General features: G+C 41.8%; 2 protein-coding genes across 4 annotated transcripts in view; both read left to right on the forward strand.

The window, feature by feature from the left end:
• The window catches only part of mybpha (myosin binding protein Ha), a 17,763-nt gene extending 7,353 nt beyond the window's left edge, over positions 1-10,410 (forward strand). For all 3 annotated transcript variants that reach the window (XM_042707672.1, XM_031566570.2, XM_031566571.2), the window contains 6 exons: positions 260-399; positions 1,306-1,465; positions 2,065-2,201; positions 7,424-7,610; positions 8,194-8,250; positions 10,116-10,410. In XM_042707672.1, coding sequence (XP_042563606.1) covers positions 260-399; positions 1,306-1,465; positions 2,065-2,201; positions 7,424-7,610; positions 8,194-8,225 — 656 coding nt within the window. In that variant the 3' untranslated portion in view covers positions 8,226-8,250; positions 10,116-10,410. The remainder of the gene's footprint in view (positions 1-259; positions 400-1,305; positions 1,466-2,064; positions 2,202-7,423; positions 7,611-8,193; positions 8,251-10,115) is intronic.
• Positions 10,411-13,504: 3,094 nt separating this feature from the next.
• LOC105889840 (basement membrane-specific heparan sulfate proteoglycan core protein-like) lies at positions 13,505-22,415 on the forward strand. Its single transcript, XM_031566568.2, has 20 exons — positions 13,505-13,552; positions 14,087-14,131; positions 15,289-15,552; positions 15,647-15,907; positions 15,985-16,260; positions 16,457-16,726; positions 16,821-17,099; positions 17,255-17,524; positions 17,619-17,897; positions 18,053-18,322; positions 18,411-18,686; positions 19,181-19,450; positions 19,580-19,861; positions 20,017-20,286; positions 20,364-20,465; positions 20,618-20,674; positions 20,803-20,868; positions 21,326-21,379; positions 21,486-21,536; positions 21,639-22,415. Exons 1-20 carry the CDS (start codon positions 13,522-13,524, stop codon positions 21,641-21,643), a joined length of 3,678 nt encoding a protein of 1,225 aa, XP_031422428.1. The 5' UTR covers positions 13,505-13,521; the 3' UTR covers positions 21,644-22,415.
• Positions 22,416-24,450: the final 2,035 nt, after the last annotated feature.

A 24,450-nucleotide genomic window follows, 5' to 3' on the forward strand; every position in this document is an offset into this window, starting at 1 on the left:
AATGTCGGTTAGGCTGCCTGTTCTGTGAGTAAACTATGTGTCACAAGGTGGGATCTGTTTTCCGTGTGTTGTGTGGCAAAAGTAAATGTGGACTCTAACCTAACTCTAACTCTAATCCTAACCCTGAACTTTGAATGAATATTTTTGCGATCTTACACACGTCAGAAGTGCTCTTGGAGTGGACCGTCCGTGTAAACTGAAAAGTGTCCAAGTGCTACGTGTCCACGTGCCTCTAACTCTTACTGTCAACCCCTGTCAGACCTGCCTGGCCCTCCTGATAGTATCAAGCTTGTGGACACATGGGGCTTCAATGCTGCCCTGGAGTGGACTGTACCCAAAGACAGCGGCAACACAGAAATCACCGGCTACTGCATCCAAAAGGCTGACAAGAAGACTGGGGTGAGTAACAAAACAGAACAGGAACAAATGGAAAACTGTTATAACCTATGTATTTGGTTAATCCGTTGAATTCCTACCTAGGTTCTAAAATGGGTGCTAAGCAAGGGTGTTCTATTTTGATTGATGATTTATTTTCCTAAGGCCTCTCCGTGACTCGTCAGGGCCACTTAACACAGTGATCACTGATAGCAAAGGCAGGATGTGGTTGATGGCTGCAAGCCCCTTATTTTTCCAACACACACACACAGACACAGAGAGAGAGAGATGCTGTTGTAAGGTGAGGTGAGGACTAATTTAGCCACTTGCCAAGTCTGTAAATCTAAACCTAGAGCCCCTGCCTCCTCACTCTCTATAAGGACATCACACTTGATGGCTGTTTGAGACATGTAGCAGATGCTTATATGATGACGGATCATGAGTTTGGATTTGGACGTATACAGACAGGCTGTGAGACAGTGTGCGAAAGAGAGAGCAAGTGCAGGAGAGAAGTGGATGACAGCTTGTTGCCTAGGCACTGTCAAAGTGAAAAATCATGATCCTGAGTAACAAGTCTGATGTCAACACGCAACCCTGAAAATATACACCGTACGTGCAGAAGGGAAACCACAAACCACAACGTTTTAATGACTGCCTGTCATAGCAACAGATAGGATCAGGTGTCAAGTCTAGCAAGGAACGGTCAGAAACCTTCTGTTTCCTGTGGGGTTTTTTTTGTTGGTTTTTGTTGTCATTCTTGCTTTTTAAAATTTGATTAGATTAGATTCAACTGTATTGTCATTGGATAAATACAAGTACTTAAACAATTAAATGCAGTTGGCATCTAACCAGAATCACAAATTAGCATCACAGTCATTGTGAAAACTATTAAGTACAATGAAAAGTGCTTCTTTTTCGCTGTGTCCGCAGGATTGGTTCACTGTACTTGAGCACTATCACAGGCTAAATGCCACCGTCTCTGACCTCATCATGGGCAACTCCTACAACTTCCGCGTGTTCTCTGAGAACAAAGTCGGAGTTAGCGAGGATGCCGCCATAACAAAAGAGGTAGCCACTATTACGAAAACAGGTAAGGACCACTGCAAGTGTCTGGTGGAACTTTCAGTCCCACTCGCGCCTACCACAGTGCCACTGAGGACATGTACCATGCTTGCGCCTATCTACAAGATAAGAGCCAACACTCTCTCCCTCTAAGTACCCATAGTGTCATTATCAGTTATGATATCCACATTCCAGCCACAGGGGACTTCTTTAACAGCCGGAGATTACAGCAGAGCACAACAGAGATAACATTCCAACACACTGGCGGTGACACAGTAGTGCTCTTATCCTGTTACAGCAGAATTACTGCTATGGTGTGAGGTAAGCCCATGGGCACCAAGGTCCTATTTTTAGAGCCAGATCTGGAGTAGTCTTTCAGATACTGTGAGGCAAATGTTTGCCACGTGGACTGAGAGTGCCCTTAAGCTAACGATGTATTACTTACTGTATGTCGTTTGGGCACTCAGTCTAGTGTTATTCCACAGAATGTGCCACCTCCTTCAAAGTCTCCAGGGCGAAACAAAGATTAAGAAGCACAACCTCTGGAGCACACCAGTAGCGTTAGATGTAACAGATGTGTTCTTTGACAACTGTCAGTTTCGACTGAGGTTGTTCGTTGTTCCACAGGCATCGTGTACCAGCCTCCAGAGTACAAGGAGCACGACTTCAGCGAGGCTCCCAAGTTCACCGCACCCCTCAGCGACAGAGCTGCCACCGTTGGCTACTCCACCAAACTCCTGTGTGCCGTGCGTGGATGCCCAAGGGTAAGGCCCCCTTTGTCATGTCACATTTGCTAACAGATAGCAGTGTGTGTGTGTGTGTGTGTGTATGTGTATGTGTGTGTACCCCCTGGTGGAGGGCATGAAGACCACTGACTCGCTTCCATCTTCCTCTTTCGCTGCTGAGCCGTTCGACAAAGGTCCAAGCAGACATTGTAATAGGTGTGGTTCCTGCTCAGGGAACCGGTGTTACAGTGGTAACCCAGACGTTCCCTTTTGCTGGAACTGCAGCCTATTATGCAACCATACAGTGGCGATGCAGAGGAAAACCCTGTCGTATTCAGAGAGGCTATGTTGTCATAGCCATCTAAGAAGGCCAATTAACCCTCTAGATCCCCAGATGGAGGGATTGCCCACAATATAAGGGTCAGCTAAGGTAGTCATAATATAGCGCTAACCTTAGCCCAGTGTGCTTATGCATACATCAGAAGACCCTCTGAGAAACGAAAGACTCCCAACATGCCACATATAGAATCACAGAAAGGTATGTTTGGAGCCCCGGAAAGCAGCCCTACAGACCTCACTCACTGACAGGCCTCTATGTAGTGGCCATGAGGATGAGGTCTGTTTGGAGCCCTAGACAGCAGCCCTACAGACCTCACTCACTGACAGGCCTCTATGAAGTGGCCATGAGGATGAGGTCTGTTTGGAGCCCTAGACAGCAGCCCTACAGACCTCACTCATTGACAGGCCTCTATGAAGTGGCCATGAGGATGAGGAGTGCACATGCAGCCCAGCAGGAGGCTCCATGCCAAGACTCTCATCAGGTGCGGAGCTTGCCTTTCCTGACGATGGGTGTGAGTCAATGGGACAGTGGAGATTATATTTTTGCCCGCACCTTCCTGTCCCTGATAGTCTAGGCTGCTAAGAAAAACGTCTTTGTACACTGAAGTAAGTCACTTCTAGACTGCAGCTGTTCTAAAGTCATGTTTAGTTTGTTTGGTGGGAAATTAAATTATTGATCCACTAATTCAACAATTTTTTGTTAGCTTATTATGTGTAGTGTGTTCTTTTTTTTCGGCAAATAATGTTACTGCAGATGCAGACTGTAGAAATACTCAACATGCGCCAAGCGCAAATAGCACCTGAACTATGGGCATAGGATAAAGGTAAAGACACAAGACCTTTAATTTTCAACATATTAATTGAAGAAACACATTGTATTTACCAACTGCATTAAAATGACAATAAAATAGAGTGCAAGAATGTAGACGTACAATATAATGGATTCTTAAAAAGGCTAAAGCCTAAAGGCCTATAACTCTGAAACAACATGAGCATCAAATTCACCTTGGAACGTTTCAACTTCACCGCAATCGTCAATCCATTGCACACTTGACACCAAACAAGTGTTTGAGACAGACTGTACATAACCTTGTATGGACCCCATGATGGACCAATTTCTTTGGTGTGAGCATCTGAATCCTCGTTTTTTATGAAATGTACTGTTAGTACAGCACCTTTTAGCAGGAGATAATTGATTTCCCCCTGTTAAAATTTGCAGTTGGTCCGCTTGCACACCTGACTCCAACACCCCAGAGAAGCGGGGAAGGGGGCATGCGAACTGTAACGCAAAACCCTTGGTTACAGTCTGCAAGACCCTGGGGCTCACTGTGTCATTGTCTTAGGAGGCAAGGAGGAGGGATGATAAATACTCACTTGGAGCAGCAGACATTTGTTTGGACATAGGGAAGGGCAAACATAATCTGATTGTGTAAATGTTTCTCTGGCCATATGTTGGGGAAGAAAAGGCATTTTTAACAGGAGGGGACGAGCGAAATTGGTGCCTGTTCCAGCCTCTAGGATTCAAAACCTTCCATGGGGGGTAGGGGAGAGCACACTGTGTTTCCTCCTCTGCGCCTGAAGCCTATGAGCATCTGCCCAGAAGGGGCCCTGGGACCTAAGACCACAGAGCCTCTTGACTTTTCATGTCCGTCTCGGAATTAGCAGTCATGAAGGTGACGGCTTCCCAAAAAATTCCCTGTGGGCTCACCGGAGTGTCCAGGAAGGGGCTCTTTTCCGCATCCGAGAGAGGTGAGAGGGAGAGCCATAAGTAGCACTGAGACACTATGAGAGTTCCCATGTAGTGTCCAACGGTTTGACCTGACAGAAAGGTCTGTGGCTTTTCTCAGCTCGGCTACCATGTTGTGGTCTCCCGGTGACGCAGCTAGCTCCGTGAGCAGCTTCGACTAGTGCCTCCGAAGTAAACTTTGCGTGTTTACAGCACATACTGCTTGGCCCACCGTTGGGTATGCCTTCTCCATCAGCACAATCTGATTCTTGCTTGTGTGAGACGGCAAAACAGGATGGTCGATGTTCATGTAAGCTTCGAAGCCTCAGACAAGGGAACAGACAGAGAACAGGTTCCCCCAGAACTTCGTAAATTCCTTCTGTACATCCAGGAACAGAGAAATCGGCACGCAGGAGTACTGTGGCACCGCGGTAGGGATGGCCAACTTTTCCTCAGCCTGCTGTGCTAGTTTGTGCAACTCTGCTCCTAGAGACTTGCTAGGACTGTGTCAGATGACGGTTGGTGGTCGACAGGCTTCTCTTGCATGGACTGCAGATAGTCTTCATTCGTGGAATCGCCACCAATGTAGAAGCCAACGGGGAGCAGAGGTCCGACCATGGCGGCTTCATGCCCTGAGGGTGCCACAGTGTGAGAAGCAAGACGGCTTAGCCCAACAGAGCTGTTCTCCTGAGACTCGGGTTCTGGTTCAGCTTCCGGGGGAAGCATGTCGATGTCGGCCTATGGGACAGTTGCCCAGTGTGCCAGGCGTTTTCTCAGCCTGGCTAAAGAGAGGAGGGCACCGGCGTGGCAAGAGACATCCTCTTCCAGCAGCGCCGCCTCCGCATGTACTCTCCCCAGACACTTGATGCAGCGGTGATGCTGGTCACCCTCCTCTCTGGGATGGCTGCAGTAGGACAAGCTAATGAGCATGCTCAAGCTAACTGCCTTACTGCTAGCAGTTATACCAGCCGAGAAAAACACAATTCGCAGGCATTCAAAGTGAGTGAAAAAACGGCAACACAAACTAGTCGTACTAATGGTGAATTCAATACTGGCAGAGAAAAAAGAAAGTAAGAAAATTGTTTCTTAGCAAATCAAATGTGAAGCAAGAAAGAGGAAGATAGACGTGTGTCAGGGGGCTTTATGCGCTCCGCCAAGGCCTGTGATTAGATTGACATGTCCATCAGCCATTCGGTGTGATTATAGAGAGTTTCAATTGGATGACATCACCAGGTGATCAAGTCACCCTAAGTAATAGGTCACAGTTCCTGCAAAAAGGAACCTTTGTCAAGTAACCCTCTATGTTGAAAACACTAATACTGCTCTTTACAAAGTGTTCCTTGTACAGAGGATATTGACATAAAATAGAACATACTGACAGTCTGGAATCTTATATGTACAGTATGTGAAATATACGACCGTATCATGTTCTCCATAAAAGAAAAAAGGCAAAGATGCTGTGTACACCACAAGTTAAAAGAGGAAACATAATGTGACCCAAACGTCCTTGGCTTCACACTCAATAAATAGACGGGGGTGAGTTTGCGGTGAAGAGCCGCTGTCAAATATCTGGGATGGCTGTGTGGTGTCTCAAGTCCGTTGCAAGGTTGCAAAAAAGCCTCAGCAGGCACCGGTCACTTCACGGCGGCGCCCGGCCCCTCTAGCCAGCTGTGGGGAGCAGCCCGCACTGGACCCTGTTGGTTGCCACTCAGTCGGACCCACTTTGGAAAGCCAAGCATCATATTTCGGAGGGGCACAGCTGAGGGGATATGAAGTTCCTGGCAGAATGTGCGTAACGACATGCTTTTGTGAGCACAGCACAGCAAAGCCTAGCATGTACAGTAGTCAGCTCCATGTGATGTGGTAAGTGTGCTGTCCTGGCCATTATCACTGTAACGGGTCTCTCACCCAGCAGAGGGAGGGCTGGTCTTGGGCACAAGAGTCCTCTGCAAACAGAAATAGAACCACATCATGGTATAACTGAAACTGCTCTTCATTTAAAAAAGATTTGTCTTCACTTCTGTGTTTTAAAGACAGCTTGATTCGGACATTTCACTTCCCTTTTGAATGGTGCAGAAGTAATTTCGTGTTTCTGAGAGGTCAGAATAGTTTGATGCTCCACCCAAACAGGGATCCAGATAGCAACGACTCAAAATGGACTTCAGGGGCTTTCATCAATTAAAGCTGTCCATGACACCTCGTGTAGATATCTACCTGGGTATGGAGCGACACTGACATTGAATCGACTGGCATTTAAAGAGGTGTTGAGCCGACCAATAGCTATAGAATCTAAAGAAAGTCAGAGCTACTCAGTGGACACCTCATGCAGACATAGTGTTGTTTCTTATCTTCTCAGAGAGCTGTGTCTGCGGTCTATTTAATCGAGCTCTATTTTTGTTCACATGCTATGTTAACCAGCAGTGCATGTGGCTTTCCTGTCTCCTGACTCTTGTTTGGTTCTGGTTTAGCTCATGATTACCATGGTTGAGCACATGATATACAGGACTGTTGCATCACGTTGTGAACAGCATGCCTAGCATTTGGTGTAGGCCAACAACGCAGCATTTCTGTGTACAAATATGCTTATTAATAGAGAATTCGCCCAGTTTAGACACATTATCACCTTACTGATTGAATTTATTGGGCTTTGTGACACCAAAGGTCAAGAAAGTAATCCTTCGTCTAAACACATGGGAAGTGTATGCTGTACATCTTGTTAAGAAGATACTCATTGCGGTAACAGCTGTTCTGCATATTACAACAAAACATATCTATCATTAGCTGCCATGGCCCTGACACATATCACAAATGGTCAACCTTCTCTTTTAGGAAACCCACAATTATGACACATGTCAGTTATGCTGAGCAGTCAGTGTCTGTGCGTCTCTCTCTGTACTAAGTCTGAACTTAAATATGTTGATTGTCATTCTAGCCTGTACTGTACTATCATTCAAAAGAATTTGAATTAATAAAATCCTCAATGTTTTCTTTCCCTGTTCACAAAGAACATTATTATGGAGCTCACGCAGACACTCAGTGGAAATGGTGTATGAATTAAGTTGCATAAATAAAGTCTGTGAGGAGTCTAGTGGTATACATAACAAAAACCCTTTCTCTAATATACCTTTACTGTGGATTCCAAGATTAGAGATTTGTGTAGAGAGCTGTCTGATGGGCTCATTGTGCTCTTTTCCAGCCCAAGATTGAGTGGCTGAAGAACATGATGGTCATTGGCGATGACCCCAAGTTCAGACAGATCAGCAACCTGGGAGTGTGTTCTCTGGAGATCCGCAAGCCCTGCAGCTTCGACGGCGGAGTGTACACCTGCAGGGCTAAAAACGCTCAGGGGACGGCCACCGTCTCGTGCAAACTGGAGGTCAAACGTAAGTGCTGACTGAATGCCCCCTCCCTCCCGATGAACCCAGTGTGTGTGATTGGTAAGCTAGGCAGGCAATAAAGCTTGTTTCATGAGACTGTGTCATCTTGTAACTAAGGACAAGGGCTGGAATTCCAACGAGGTGTTTCAAGCAGCTGAGAAAAGTGGTTTCTGTGGGAGAGAGTGACTCCCCCTCGTGTGTACTTAGGGCTTTGTCACCTTGCAGACTGTTTACATGCACTAAAATCTATAAAACACACTAAAGGAATGGGGGGACATAATTGGTCCTCTTTAAGATCCTCTTAGGCTATGTTTTGTTAGGGATAGGAACACTTTCTATCAACTTTGTATGTCAATCAGTGTCCACTGGTACTTACAAATACAATTACCTGTATGCTTTATAGCCATGATACATACAAGTTTGAAAGTTATGTATATATGTGTGTCTATGTATACTTACTACATTATGGATAAAGTTATAATATATATAAATAAATATAAATATAAATATAAAGTATATTATTATCTGTAGTTCATTTTGTTATTGAAATATTATTAATTCAGTTATAACCCTATTTTGTATTTAACAGAGGTCACTGTTGTAGAGGCTGAGAAGAAGTAGACCCATCACTACCTGGAAGATAGAGGTCAGTGCCAAAACTTTTTGTTGTAGTACCGCACCGCCATAGTCCACTAATCCAATGATGTGCTCACTATGTTTCTGTGGCATGCTAGCTGTTTCACGCCGCAAATCTCTCCGACACATATGACATCACAACCACCACATGTTCACAAGGACACATCAGACTGGGCCAAGCGCGGCTTCGGTTCTATCAGGTGTCTGACATCAAATTAAGTGAAGAACCAAGAGCACTTTTTCCACTGGGGTCGTCTGTCGAGAGCATAGCTGCAGTGGCCGCATTTGGAAGTGGTAATGTGGAGAGGATTAATGTTAGTCAAATTGCCATACCAAAATCAAACATGTCTTCTCTCATGCTTCCACAGTGCTATACATAATTGCGGTCATGTGGACATGTTGTACTATCAGTTTATTGTGGTTGTGCAAACAGGGCTTTTTTTTAAGGGTGGAAGCATTTGTATGTAGAGGGCTCGCATATAAACATAGTGAAGATTCACGGCAGGAGAGGCATAAGGCTGAGTGGGTTGGATTACATCATTTCTGTACATTGAGATCTTACGAGCGATAGCACCTGATCACCTGATCCCCACCACGCAGGATGGGTAACGCCTTGACTAAGCAGTAATGAGGGAGGTGATGGGGTGGGGGTGTTAGGAACGCCTGAGTGCATGTGAGTGTGTGTATGAGAGAGTGTGTGTGTCTGTAAGGAGAAGCAGAAGTGCAGCCTGGTGAAAGAAGATGAAGGAGTTATTTGGTACATTTTGCACATGCTCTCGTGCCCCCTTTTTTCTATTTGGGGGTCTCAGCATGTCAAAGCAGCTGCCTGTGAAGGAGAGGGGGGCGGCGGCGACGGCGGCGGCATACATGGGCTGATTCTAAACTGTGGGAATGTGACCTCTCCCATTGAATGGGCCTCGGAGTGGCTGAGAGTCTGAAAATGACACCAGACCCTGCTGTGCTTCTCTGAAGGAGCTACAAGGCCAACTTGTTCATATTACCATGACTTGAGAAGCAAAACCAACACACACACAAACACACATACATACACACAAAAAAACATACTCCTCATCAGAGGTGGGAGGAAGAGTACATATCTGCTGGCTTCAAATGGTGGTGCCGTCCCCTTGGAGCAACTAAACCCCCATGAGGAACAGGGGTCAGGGGTCAATACTACCATTTAAATTGGTGGTTTATCTCATTAACAGAACATCACAGAATTTGAGTGTTTGAAAATGAATGCAGTATCTAAGTTAAATTGTGTAGCTTGCATAATTTTATTTCAATGTGCACAGGGTCTGCCTGTCTGTCAGGCTGCTGCGTTCACCTTGCATGCTAAGGAAGAAGCCAAGTGCGTGTTTAGTGCATGAGCACTGCAGTCAAACAAAACCCACAACAAGTACCTGAGTAAGATGGATGCTTTAACACAGGAAGAGGGTGTATCTGTTCTTTATCTTACAGCGTGTCAGTAGGTACAGCATGAGAGCCATGACCCCAGAATCCACATGATGAGCAAATGTCAACAAACTATGTTTGTATAGGTGTATTCAAATGTCAGTGTGTCTGTGCGTGTGACAGAGAGAATGTGTGTGTGTGTGTGTGTGTTAGTGTGCCGGTCTATGTGTAAGTTTTCTTTTCTGTGTGTATATGATCTGCCTCTTCTTCATAATCAAACCAAATACAAGTTAGTTCCAACTTGCGATCTAGACGCTGGATTTAAGATTCGATATGTTGTATACCCCAGTCAGACACCGGGGTGTTTGGTCATACACACAGGACATCACTAGCACACTGTGGTTTTCAGATGAACTGAAACCCTCTGTACCCTGTACCCTGTGTACCTAACCGTGCCCTTCCTCTTGTGTGCTTTCTCAGAATGTTCCAGAAGGCAGTTGAGACAAGAGGAGAGGTCTGTATATACATAGAGGAAGAAGCCCAGAGGAGACTCCAACTATCTTGATTCTTTTTTATTTTAATGATTATTTGCCTTCCATTGTAACTCCACACAGCTGTTAGTATGCTAGACAGGAGAGAGTTGAACTGCACAGTAACATCTCTTTGCTTGATACTCAAAGAGTAATATGTTTCACCTCATCTGTTTTTGTTCCCTGACTGTGTCCTTTATTCGTCATTCTCAGTGTGTGTCAAATAAATTAATTGAATCATTGACTATTTGCTTTGCAATATATGAAAATGCATGAATGTTCATCAAAATGTATATTCTGATTGTTATATCAGTGGAAGAGAGTGCCTTTAATTGACTACACTGTTGATGTAGAGCTTGTGTGTGAGTTTAACATAGTGTGTTGTGTGCTTCAGTAGCTGGGTCAAATGAGTGGCACTACTGAAACCGTTGACCATAAGATCTCATGAAAATCATCATAGTCATAATATTCATAGAACTGCTATGACAGTTACCAATAATGGCAGGGTTACAGGTGCATTGATGAAAAGGAACATTCTGTACATTTCCATCGGATGTTTTCAGTGAATTAAAAATGGACTCTCACCACATCATGGGTGGAGTTGAGAACAGCAGTTTTTTTTTTACCAGTGGGTCACCGTAGCAAACTGCTGTTTGGGTTCTCAGTTCATTTTTGTCTGTATGAAGACAGGACATAAAAGTCGAGACTTAACAGGTACAGTGAGTAAATGTGTGCAGAGACCGCGTGCCATGTTGACTGTTTACTGACAGTGTTTATTTTCTGTAACATCCAAAGAGTGCACATAAATCTTGATATTTATTATGGCTGTAAATATAAACTCCCGATAATAAAATGTTACAACCACTAAAGATACTGCATACATATTACAAACACAAGTACAGGCATTACTTAACCTTCTCACTAACATTAGATGACATGTAAAGCCCATGCCACTTTTTCCTGTTTCGAACTCAAGTGCTCTTCTTTCATCATGGAAGTAATTGGTCCTATAATTTGACACAGATTTTTTGTATCGTAATTACCATACCATTATTGTAATAATCATATAAAGATTAACAGGCGCCAGGGCTGTAAACATTAAAATCTAAGAACTTAGTTTAAAAGGTTTAAGTTTACGACATCAGCTTTTGCAAACAGTATTTTTCATAGTGTTCAGAACTTTAAGTTTCTGACTCTCAAAAATGAAAACTGTGCAGCCAGCAAAGACCAGAGGATATTATCTGAGATATGATACATGGTTTGTGCCAAATGCATTTTGCAACCCTCTGTCAAGGAAAAGACCCTAAACTTTTAGTTAGTAGATTAAAGACACCACAAGCATAGAAGTGGACTGGACTTGCTTGTTGTTTACGCCAGGCCCTCGGCGGAGGGAGCCGCTTAACCAAGCCCTCCCTATCGTCTTTGCCGACACATCAGCCTTTTATTGAACACAATGTTTACACAGTATGACAGTCAGGATTCTGGGATACACTTAGGATAAGTGCAGTTTAGCTGAATTTTACTTCTGCTTAGCAACGAGTCAATTTACAATTTACAAAAAATAAGATACAATAAAATAAAATACAATACAATACTAAGTGTCCAACCTATATGAACAGGCAGACACAGCATTTTGGAACAAGCCTTTTAGTTAAAACATTCATGATAAAATATACTGTGAAAGGTCGAGATAGCCGTCACGGTTAGAGCTAGATGGAAACTCATGGAGGACTCAGGAGGTAGATGATGTTAGAGTGAGGAGGCTTTTATTTCCTCAAATAAGGCAGTAAAACAAGGACATTACTATATACAAAAAATAAAGCAATAGAAATTAAACTTTTTCAAAGACAAAAAAATTGGCATCATAGCCTCAATACAAATATGCACAATAAATAGTCGACTATGTAAAAAGGACCACATTAGCTGGTCAGTGAGAGCTCCTAAGGCTTACGCGATCACTCTCTCGAACAAAAGGAAAGGCGAGTTTAAGTAGCCTAGACACGACCTCCAATTGGCTCATGCCAATTATTATACGGCAGGTGTGTCAAAGGCTCAGGCAGCAACACCTGTGGCTCACAGCAGCCATACTCAAAACAAACAATGTCCCACATGGCTGGGAAAATGGCCTAGGCCATATGTAGCAACTTGGCTCGGTGACGGCATAGCCGACCCATAATAAAGCAGCTCAAAATACATTCTTCCTAATAACTCGAGTTACCCCGGAAGTTATAACGTTTTAAAACTCGCGCTTGGTTGCGCCATATTCACGCACCCAAACAAACAGACGCAAGACGAGACACTAACAACGGTAAGACGGACAATGCAAAGTGATAGTTTGCTGTGTTTTGTTAAACTAAATAAACGGAACATTTATGACAAGACATTGAATGTATGCTGATTTTAACTTGAACTAAGACACGAACATCAAACATGCAACACACACACACAAAACCCCTGCACCCAGTCCAGTAAGGCAGCAGCCTACAGGCTGCAGTGGCGGGTCACGCAGGTGCCCCGTCACATATACTAATACTTTCTTTAACACCCTCACATTTGGTTTGAGCAGCTGGCTCATACAAAGGAGAATTCATATCTCTTGATATTTCTGATCAGTGAAATGCAATGCCGCAAGGTGGATTACATTCTATAGTGGACGAAATTCATTTTTCACCCAAATTTAATTTGGAATCTTGTAAAATTCTTCATATTCACAGGTATTTGTTTTTGAGTATACAGATTTGAGCTACAATACAGTAGTATGAGGAACATATTCTTTTTCAGTTTGGCCCCATAGCTGACGTGGTGTCCCTTCCACAGATGGCAAGATTCCCCCTCTATAGCTATCTGGTACATTTCCTCATCTTGTCAGTGACAGTGATTTTTAGAAACAGACACGAGGATTGTATGTATTAAATAATGTATTTGGCTGCATGTGGAAAATGACTGAAGTTTTAAATCTTCAAATGTTTTTTATGACAAGTGCCAGACTTTAAATACAGTACATGTCACATCACTGTGACATGTTTATTTCATAACATTTGTGTGACACTTCCTCTATTTGCTAACATGCGACCACTATGACTCCTTCATGTCTGCACTAATAACTTCACAATGTGGCCGGTCATCAGTATTCAAATTGCTGCTTTTTCCCTTGTTGTGAGGAAGACCGGCCTGTCAGCCCCTCCTGTGCATGTCAGCCTTTTGAATGCTCATTCAAAATGAAAGTCGGTTTTAGTTTCCTGTCTCATTGCTCTATGAGCACGACAGGAAAACCACAACTTGATGTCACAGCCGAATCGCACACTGTAGAAGTGGGGTGACTCGACTCGACCGTCAGAGGAGTTACAGGGCACAACATGGCTCGTCATGAAGAACTCTTCATAGCAGGTAAAAGTGTTGTTTAATGTCCGTCTGTAATTGCTCACATAGAAATACATTACTGCAGAGAGTATCAAGAAGTACATTTTGAAGAATATTCAGAAAGGAAGTAGTGGGCAGAAGTATGACCTGGGTAACCTTTTAGGTGTGGCTACTCTAGATGTTGAAGTGATATCTAGCAAACTGCCAAGAATTTCCACATGACAATGGCACTGTAAATGGCTCCATAAAACTGATTGCTGATTGTTGACACATGCAGTAGGTAACATACCATATGTGGTGTTGTGCCTCAGAGCTTGTTGAGAAAGGAGGTGTGGTAGTTCAGAGAAGAGACAAGCTTGTGGAGAGAAGAGGTGTGAAGAACTGTTGTGGTTGAGATATAAGCAGCTTAAAATGATTCTGTTTTTACACAATGTATGTATTTCATCATGCAAGTTATCCAATAGCAGTTGCTAGTGCGGAAAAAAAAGATGCAAGGTGAGACAACTTCTTTGTCATGCCATTTATGGATTCAAATCGATAATTGTCTCTTTCTGTGTTTAGTCATTACAGTTCTTGTCTGTTTGGTGCAAGAGTCAAAGGCTGATGGTAAGACCGCATTTTTCAGGATTTGTACACGCATAAGACATGACAAAGCTGTGAACACGGTCATTTTAACTTTGCGCTGTGAATTAATATATACAATTATTGCACATTGTGAATAATGTTTGGATGAGTTGATGATTTTGCCTCTGCATTTAAAAACACTGACTTGGAGAAGACACTGCAATTTTAAGAGGCATTAACAAGGTATCCTTCTACCCATTCATCTGACCGTCTGTGCCCATTATCAGAAAGGTCATCTTGAGTTGTAATCATTGCCTGGTTTGCTTAATATCTCATCATTATGAATGAATCATTCATTGAAACATTTGAAACTGCAGTGTCCTTCTTCAACATACATACTCTTCTCATGAACTGTCTGGGTAGCCCTATTTACTCACTTGCATTACAATGTCTGAGGTGAGAGAGTCACATTAGTGTTTATAGTAAGTAGTGCACACAGTGATTAGATTTTGCCATGTCTCTTACAATAATCTATTTTGACCTGTTTGAAACATTCTGCTAACTGACCGATTAATGCTATGTTGATATGCTATGGCCTCTCTCACACTTCTCACGCTAGGTGCCGCCAATTCAAATCCCAGTCACTGTCGATCAATTCAGATGCTCGTTATATAGCATAATATTGCTAGAAAACAAGTTGTATTACTATGCTAGTATGTAAAGAGGGAGGGAGAGAGAGAGAGAGAGAGAGAGATCTCTATGGTAAAGTAGCAAAGCAAGGCTGTTTTCTGTGGAGAATGCCCCTCCATTAACATATACCTGATATACAATAAATTCATACATGAAAACCTTTATTACATTTTAACTTTTATCTCCACTAATTCTCCATCCCCGATAACCTTGTAGCATTTGCATCTGCCGTTGTATTAACCAGACATGTAGCACTGGCTGAATCTGGAATCTCAACATACAAATATACATTAACATATAATGAGACATAACACATTCATTGGTCTGTGCAAGTGTCAGCTGATTCTTTCAAAATGGTGTCATCTGCATTTAGCAACATTTTTAAAACTATGACAGCATTATGTTAAAAAAATGCATCTGCAGGGAAATGCATCTAAAATAGACACACACTGAATTCTTGTGACTTCCTGCTATACTAAGTGCTATACTATTCCTTTTATTCTTTCAAGGGAATATTCCAAAACCCCAAATAATCCAAACTCCTGTGGCTAGTGAGATATATAGAAATGAGAAAATCACACTTGACTGCAGTGTCCCAGACGACTCCTCGGGGCTTGAATACATCTGGTATAAGGATGCAACTCTCTTCAATTCTACCCAAATCTACACCATTGACTCTGCTGACCCATCACATAATGGAGAGTACAAGTGCCAAGTTAAGAGAGGCAACGATACTTCGGAGCTAAGCGATCCTCGTACTTTATCAGTTGTTGGTAAGGATGTAAAATAATTTGCATACAGACATACATTCATGCATACATGAACTTTAGTCAGCATTTGCCAGCTGCTGTTTAATTTTCCCTTTAGAACCACCCCAACCAGACCTGGTTCTTTCTGGAAGGACTAAAGTCTACCCAGCAGAGGTAGTGCATTTGAGCTGTAACATTGGGGCCTCTTCAAGTGACTGGACTTACCAATGGCACAGAGATGGACAAAAGATTGCCAGCACTGAAGACAGCAGTTTTTCCATGGGTTCTCCGCAAGCAGGACGTTACACCTGTGTGGGAGTTCACAAACAGCGGGGTGTAAAGACCAAAACTAGCAATGGCGTCGACCTTTCTGTCTATGGTGAGTGCAACATTTCTCTTTGTGCACATTACATTACTATGATCAGTCTCACTGACTAATTGCTTTCTTGCTTCCAGGGAGTAGTCCGAAACCCTTTTTGACACAGGACTCTGCATCTCGCAGTGTGTTGTACACAAAAGAACAAGTCACCCTTAAGTGCAAGATTATGGAAGATTCAGAAGGATGGACATATTTGTGGTATAAAGGCCAAGATAAAACACCTAGAACCAACACTGGAAGCCATTTCAACCTGTCCTCTGTGGTACCAGCTGACAGTGGAGAGTACCGGTGTCAAGCTGAGAGAGCTGGTTTCAAATCTGAATACAGTGATTCTCTGTCATTGGAGATCAAGGGTACATCTTTTCTTGTTTATAGCTTTAGTTATGTGTGTGTTACTTACAATGGGCTTTTTTCATGTGTTTCATGTGTACTCTGTTCAAGAGTACCTTCTTCATGAAGTTCATAACTGATTCTTTCACAGCACATACTCCACCGACTCTTATCAGGTTTCTGATCAGGATTATTTTTTCTAACTTGTCTCTCTTCTAGATGTGCCTCAAACAAAACTGGAGTTGCAGTCCAGATGGACTAAAGTCTTCCCATCTGAGGTTGTGCACATGAAGTGTGACATTCAGCCTCCTTCTCCAGACTGGATCTGTAAATATTACAGAGATAGCCAGGAGTTAAACAGCGGAGACTGCACAATGCTTTCCATTCCGGTATCCAGCACTGACTCTGGAGTCTACACTTGCGAGGGAGTCCACCAATCTCGCACTTTGAAAACCCAACCCAGCAACGACATTGAAGTTCATGTTTATGGTAATTGTCATTTTTCTCCTCAATTCAATTAGTATCTTGGTCAAAATGGTATGTTAAAATGTACATGTACAACATCTGTTTCTGTTGTTCTTAGACCACCGTCCAAAGCTCTTGTTGTCAGAGGATCCCAGTGACCCACCGATTTACACAAAAGAAAAGGCCAGACTAACCTGTCAAGTTAAGGAGGACCAAGAAGGATGGACATATTTGTGGTATAAAGACGGTGACCAAAACACTCCAGTGTATCAGGCCAGTGAGGGTACTTATACACTGTCTTCAGCTCAACCATCAGACAGTGGAGAATACAAGTGTCAAGTCAAAAGAGAGACTTTCACCTCTGAACTCAGTGACTCACGCGCGTTAACAATCAAAGGTAAATAGATGTACATTATATCCAGGAAAAATAAATCCAAATTTGGGAGTTCTTGTGGCCTAGATTCAAAACCATTCAACCAAACTCTTGAGAATGGTGAAACTGACATCAGTGCATCAATAAACCATTTGATCTTTCCTCTGTGTCTTATGCAGACCCACCTGTACCAAAACTGGAGCAGCTGTCGGAATGGGATAAAGTTTTCCCCACTGAGACTGTGCGCATGAAGTGCAGTATTAGTCCTCCCTCATCAGATTGGACCTATAAATGGTACAGAAGTCAAGTAGAGCTCAGTAGTGAAAATGCCGATACACTTTCAATGAGCTCTGTTGGCATCAGCCACACTGGACAATATGCTTGCCAAGGAGTACACAAACGACATGTGGAAACTGTACTTAGTGATAGTATTAGCATCCATGTTTATGGTAAATGTCATTTTTCACCTCAATTCAATTAGTAACATGGTCAAAATGGTATGTTAAAATGTATATGTACATCATCTGTTTCTGTTGTTCTTAGACCACCGTCCAAAGCCCTTGTTGTCAGAGGATCCCAGTGACCCACCGATTTACACAAAAGAAAATGTCACTCTAACCTGTCAAGTTAAGGAGGACCAAGAAGGATGGACATATTTGTGGTATAAAGACGGTGACCAAAACACTCCAGTGGATCAGGCCAGTGACAGTACTTATACAATGCCTTCAGCTCAACCATCAGACAGTGGAGAATACAAGTGTCAAGTCAAAAGAGAGAGTTTCACCTCTGAACTCAGTGACTCACGCGTGTTAACAATCAAAGGTAAATAGATGTACACTATATCCAGGAAAAATAAATCCAAATGTGGGAGTTCTTGTGGCCTAGATTCAAAACCATTCAACCAAACTCTTGAGAATGGTGAAACTGACATCAATGCATAATTAAACCATTTGATCTTTCCTCTGTGTCTTATGCAGACCCACCTGTACCAAAACTGGAGCAGCTGTCTGAATGGGATAAAGTCTTCCCCACTGAGACTGTGCGCATGAAGTGCAGTATTAGTCCTCCCTCATCAGATTGGACTTATAAATGGTACAGAAGTCAAGTACAGCTCAGTGGTGAAAATGCTGATACACTTTCAATGAGCTCTGTTGGCATCAGCCACACTGGACAATATGCTTGCCAAGGAGTACACAAACGACATGTGGAAACTGTACTTAGTGATAGTATAAGCATCCATGTTCATGGTAAATATGACTATTTGAATATCACTTGAATATCAGATAAAACATTTTTGTAATGTGATTAAGGAATGTGATTTTTGTCCACCACTAGGCGTTCTCTCAAAGCCTGCAATGTCCAAAGAGCCCATGGCCCCTGTTATTTACACAAAGGAGACGGTCACTCTAAGTTGCCAGGTTATGGAAGAGTCCACCGGGTGGCAATATGTCTGGTTCAAAGACCAAAATGCAACACCAGTCAGCAATACCAGTGGGAGAAGTTACATCATTTCCTCTGTGGTTCCATTGAACAGTGGACAGTATCAGTGTCGCGTTCAAAGAGGCAGCCTCATCTCTGGCTTCAGTGAATCCCTTAATTTAACTGTTAAAGGTAAGGTGTTCTGGTCAGCTCTTTTCAATTAAGTTGTTTCGTTGGTATTGTTGTGAAGGCGCTTGTGAAGGTTTGTCTTTTATGTCTTGCTTTTTTTTGAAAACTTACACGGCAAATAACCATTCAAGAACTTATACAGAAGGGAGAGATGGAAAGGGATTTCATACACAGAAACAGAACACTGGACAATGGTAGACAATGATGCCAGTACATGAGAAGAACTACACCAGGGCATTTAGACATAATACACAAACTAATATGGCAACAGAATACACTCTGACATAACACAGGCAGGGAAACACATGCAAACTGGAACACAAATTTTAACATTACTGGCTCTAACCACCAAGCCCTCACAGCATTATGGACAAACTATACACTAATATTAGGTGCAGAACTTCACAGTGTGTTACCAACAATGTTATTCTCTAACGTCTTTGTGTAATGCCATTTTTTAATGACTGCTTTATTAACAATATTTCTTAACATGGCAGAACCTCCTCAACCTAAGCTGAGTTTGCAGTCGCCTTGGACCAAGGTGTTTCCCTCAGAGGAGGTTATTTTGAAGTGTAACATTCAGCCGTCCTCGAATGACTGGAGTTATGACTGGTACAAAGATGGACTAAAACAAACCCGTACAATCAAGAATCAATTTAAAATCAAATCAGTGGATCAGTCAAACAATGGAAGTTACACTTGTAGAGGAATTCACAAAAGACAAGTAATAACTGCACACAGCAGTGGTATTACAGTTTATGTTTATGGTAAGGTCTGGTTCCTGCTGCAATACAGCATCTACTAAAATGCATAAACTGAATAATGACTAGAAATAATGTGACAATCTGCTTGGTTGTATTGAACAGATAGTTTTAACCACCTCTTTGTTTTGTTAGATGACAAAGCTGTGCCTACCTTAAGTCAGCACCCAAATTACACCTCCGTCTATGTGGAGGAGCAGGTGACCTTCATGTGTGAAGTAGAGATCGATTCTACAGGCTGGGAGTATCAGTGGTTCAAAAAGAATCTTCAAGGGCCAATCCCGAACACTGACCCAACAACAACGAATTATACAATAAAGTCTGCTTCTGCAAAACATGAAGACGAATTTTGGTGTAGAGCTCAGAGAGGGGTATATCAGTCAGAACCCAGCGGGCCTATACAAATACAGGTTTTGTGTACGTTTATTTACAATACTATCGATACCTTAACCATTAAATCACAATTCAGTGACCCAATAAGCCAGTTTGCTTTTTTTTTTTAATAGTTTCAAGAAGTCTTCCTTGGAATAGTACTAATAGTATGGCCATTTCTTTCTGTTCCTGACCGCTAGCTCGTCCTGATACTGTGCTGACCCTGGAGACTGACTGGGCAGACATTCTCACTGTGGATAGTTTGACATTACGGTGTGATGTACAGGTCAAAGATTTTGAATGGAATTACACTTGGTACAGAGACGGCAATGAGATGGCAGACATCTCTGCAGATATTCATGTCAAATCCACCAAGGAAACGTACCAGAGTGAATACACGTGCCGAGGGGCCCGACTCCAGCGTCCGACATATTCAGCACTCAGTGAAGCTTTTATAGCAAACAACCTTGGTGAGTGACAGTCTAGCAATTACACCATACCTAATATGGCAATGCATTTAAATGGTATTTTTTCTTTGCCGTTACAGTTCTGAAACGGAAAATCCTTCTCTCTATTTCGGGCTGTTTGGTTGTCGGCATTGTCCTTATTGTGCTGGGCTGTATCATTCTGAAGGTGACCCGGAAGCCAGGTCAATATGTTCTCCCTGTTTTTATGTATTTATGTTTGTGTTTGGCCATATCAAGAAAAAAAGGTTTTCATTCATATTTAAATGTTCAATAATATTCATTATTATCACTTGCTGTACTTGTTCTCGTTATGGTTGAAAAAACACTGATACAGTAAAAGAGAGCAAAACGGCACCAGACTTGTTTTTCACCATGGCTGAACTAAAGACACGTAAGTGCCAAGAACATTTCTCCTATTTATAATTTTGTCAGCACGTTAAAGGACATGGACACAAAAGATATGAAGACAGCATACATGCATATACATACTGTATGTTTTTTAATTCCATTATCCATTAGGTGCGGATATTGGTTCGACAGCAGACTTATGCGCAGCTGAAAGTGTTGATAAACTTAAAACAACAGGTGAGATGGATTTCTCACTTTTTGTACTGTAGAAAATTTTAAATTTAAAATAGAATTTGTGCTCTTACAGGGCTGCAGAAGCCGATGGCACATACATGGTCTCACTTTGGTAGTAAGTCAGTAAGATTTTACATGTAGGGAATCAGTAGGTGTTGCATCAGTTTACACAGAAGCAGTCTAGGTCAGGCTCAGTATCTGTACTTAACCTTTTGTGTTTTGGCATCAAATTTGATATCAGTTTGTGAACATATCCTGGGGGAGCACAAATACTTTTGTTATCCTTGTAACACCTTATGGTCTTGTAACATCCTATGGTCTTGTAACATCCTATGGTCTTGTCGATATCATTTATTCAGTCCTCAATAACTATGGAGAATTCATATTTTTCTTGGCCTATGTTGGTTCTAATAGTGGTATGTATTATAATAACTTTTATTTTATAACTATTATCCTTTAGAAAAGACTGAGTCTGAAGAGCATCCATGTCTTGCTGAGGAGCTGCTGAAAGAAGGTCAGTTTACAGTTTGTTTTAAAGTGACAGGCAGGCCATACATCACAAGTGTCTCCTTTAATAGCTACTATATCATTACAACAAAATGTTTTTTTCCTCAAACTAGCCAAAGAAAGCCAAGATGACAAGGAAACAGATGGGTTTATATCATTTAAAGGTATTGACTCACATCATTATTTACTGTTGAAAGATGACTCCGTCGTTGAATAGTTCCATCTTCCTAATAACCTTCTGCCTTTTATTCTCTGTCTCAAAATAGCTTAGGCTTGTGACCATACCTGCCCTGTGGATGTTTCAACCTCCCATCTCATCCAAGATGTCTAATTCTCTATGCCAGGAGGTATCGCATATTATAGTGTATAAACAGGAGTATTGCAGCTCTTGTGCAGAAACAAATGCCAATAGAACACACCTGATTTGTTTCACAAGTAGGCTACCATCTCTCTTTTCAAAATCTTGTATTTTTGTATTAGGATCTCGTATTCTTGTATTCAGACCTTGCGAAAGGATTTTTCATAAATCAGATTCTGTTTGATGTCTATGTTTATATTAAAGTCAGTGCCATTGTGTTATACGTTGTTTTATACCAGTCGTTTTAGGGTAGAATTTCCTTATGATTAGCTTAATTTCATTGTTCAATACCTGACTTGACATCTGTTTCTTTATTTTTATAATATATATATTATATACATATATAACTTGTCACCTTTGGGTTTTTTGGTATGCAGAATTGTTTGACATGTCAAATGCTAGAGCTAATTGTTCATAAATGACACAATTTTAGCTTCTAACTTCTTCCAACTGAGGCTCTAATCAAAGATCAAGCCCTTTTATATCATTTAACAATTATGAAAGGGGCTGGCCTCTTCACTGCCTATTTTTAAATCTTGTCTTAAAACTTATTTTTTTCCCCCTTGGCTTTTAACCTAGTATGAGGGTGGCTTTTTAATTTTTTTATTGTATGTTGTGTTTATTGTATGTTGTTCTTAAATATGCTTTAGAAATAAACCTGACCTTATGAGTCATTTTGTAATAATTACTTTGCGATGAGTCATTTTTTCAAGTTCAAGTGTTTTGTCTTTGTAGGTTTTAATTGTATTCATTCGGTATATTTATGGTGGACATAAAATATGTGATGCATCCTTTTGATGGTAGCCTTTAATATTCAATGTTCACATAATGTCAACATTGTTCATTGCACAAGTTCAACGTAGCAATTTATGTGGGCATACAACAAAAAATGTCCTGCTACCTACCGGGCAATTCTGTAGGCTATCAAAAGGGACAGGTGGCAACCCTCGTCAAAGGTTAGCCAGCACAGGGTTGGGCCTAACGTACCGTAGCTACTTATCTTGATGCTGTTGAGCAGTGTCCTATGTTGTCTCCAATCCAAGCCACATTCATGTGGCCTCAAATAAACAGAGTAAGGTAAAGTGCTTTAAGAGTTCAATAATTTAGTTTTAGTAATCTTTGGTGTTAGCTTCAGTAGGCTAATGTTAATGTACTTTACTGATTGGCTAGTTGGCTAACTCTCAGCTAAACTATTGGTTGACTTACTAAGCAATTCTATCATGGAATGAACAGTGTTTTTTCTAGTTGGCCTACTTCATGTAGCCTAACAACCAAAGCCTTTTAGTTGAAACTTCCTTGCACTTGTAGTCCACAAGAAGCTCACCAGGAAGTCTTTACAAATTGACCACACCTCCCATTAAGCCCTAAATTATGTTGTCATTCCTTATTTTACCTGTATAGTTTACTAAGGGTTATTCCATGAATTGTGATGCATGCAAGTAAACACCACAAATATAAAAATAAATAGTCTTCAATAGGTCTATAGGTATATATCCTGTGAAACATAGAGGCCACCTACTCTGTTACACAATCTAGATATTTCTATCAGTGTCGGATCAGATGATGGTGCTCCATACGAGAATAGGTTTACCAGTTAGATTTGTTGCCACCTGCTGGATGCAATGTTACGTGGCTTAAATTCTGACATGGGGCCTTGGTCTCACCTGGCTATGTGCTGAAGTTGAATTAGTAAGCAACACCAGATGTTCATTAAAAAGATAGTCCAACCAATATTGTTGCATAGCTACTGCTACTACTAAGAGTTTTATTACCAGAGCTTTATAACATTATTGTGTATAAGTGCACAAGGTCCCAACCAGGAAGTCATGTAAAATTGAGCTAAATTCTTGTCATTCAGGTCAGCATGGTGTCTCTGTAAGTAGGCCTACTTTTACCGACACTGTTTGAATGCAAAGACAGTTGAACAGTCTGTATCAGGTGCAGGTTCAGTGTTCAGTCTAGTGAATTCATCAGTGCAGTAGAGTGGTATTTCCACTAGGGGGTGGTGTTGTTCAAACAAACAAAGAGTGGTGGATCTACTTCAACTCCTCCATTAAGTGCTGATGTGACTGGAGGGAATAGATGTCCCAAAAGAAAACATCATAGCAGGGACGTGCATCAGGGGAGGCAGAGCCTATAAAATTATAAAATAAAATAAATATTAATATTTCTCTACTGATCTGTGCTATAAATGCGTATGCGCATGCGTAGAACCTATTTAGTCCAATGCCGGAGCTAAAAGGCATAGACATATATACTCCCCTGATGCACATCCCTGCTATGATGTTTTCTTTTGGGACATCTATTCCCTCCAGTTTTTACTCATAAACTCCAACATTAAATGTTTAGTTCAGAAAAACCTAGAAGGTGAACTCTATGCCAAAAGCGTACGGACATTTTAAATGTCATTAGTGTAAAACTGAGATTTCCTTGTTAAGGTTCCTTGAAATACATATTCATAGATGGTTATTCTTCAAGAGAAATGCTTACATACTTATGAATTTTGTATCAATGGCATAAAGAACTCATAAACCCATCACCAAGATGGCGCTGCGGATGGCTGACACGGTGTTGCGCTCTCTCGTGCTTTTTATGTTTTTGTTTATTTGTACGGTCTTCAGCACTCCCTCAACGATTACTGTTTCCAGAGAACAACTTATGCATTACGGCAGCAGCATTATGGTTGCCCTCAAAGGGCCGGTTGTAACTGTAAGACCAGA

This window comes from Clupea harengus, chromosome 4, assembly GCF_900700415.2.
Source record: "Clupea harengus chromosome 4, Ch_v2.0.2, whole genome shotgun sequence".
Classification (NCBI taxonomy): domain Eukaryota; kingdom Metazoa; phylum Chordata; class Actinopteri; order Clupeiformes; family Clupeidae; genus Clupea; species Clupea harengus.

What these genes read in the sequence shown, in the direction of transcription:
- LOC105889840 (XM_031566568.2), top strand. Translation starts at nt 13,522, where the DNA reads ATGGCTCGTCATGAAGAACTCTTCATAGCAG. An exon ending in TGAAGAACTCTTCATAGCAG is followed by an intron (nt 13,553 to 14,086) that starts GTAAAAGTGTTG and finishes TTCTGTGTTTAG; the next exon opens with TCATTACAGTTCTTGTCTGT. An exon ending in TTTTATAGCAAACAACCTTG is followed by an intron (nt 20,287 to 20,363) that starts GTGAGTGACAGT and finishes TTGCCGTTACAG; the next exon opens with TTCTGAAACGGAAAATCCTT.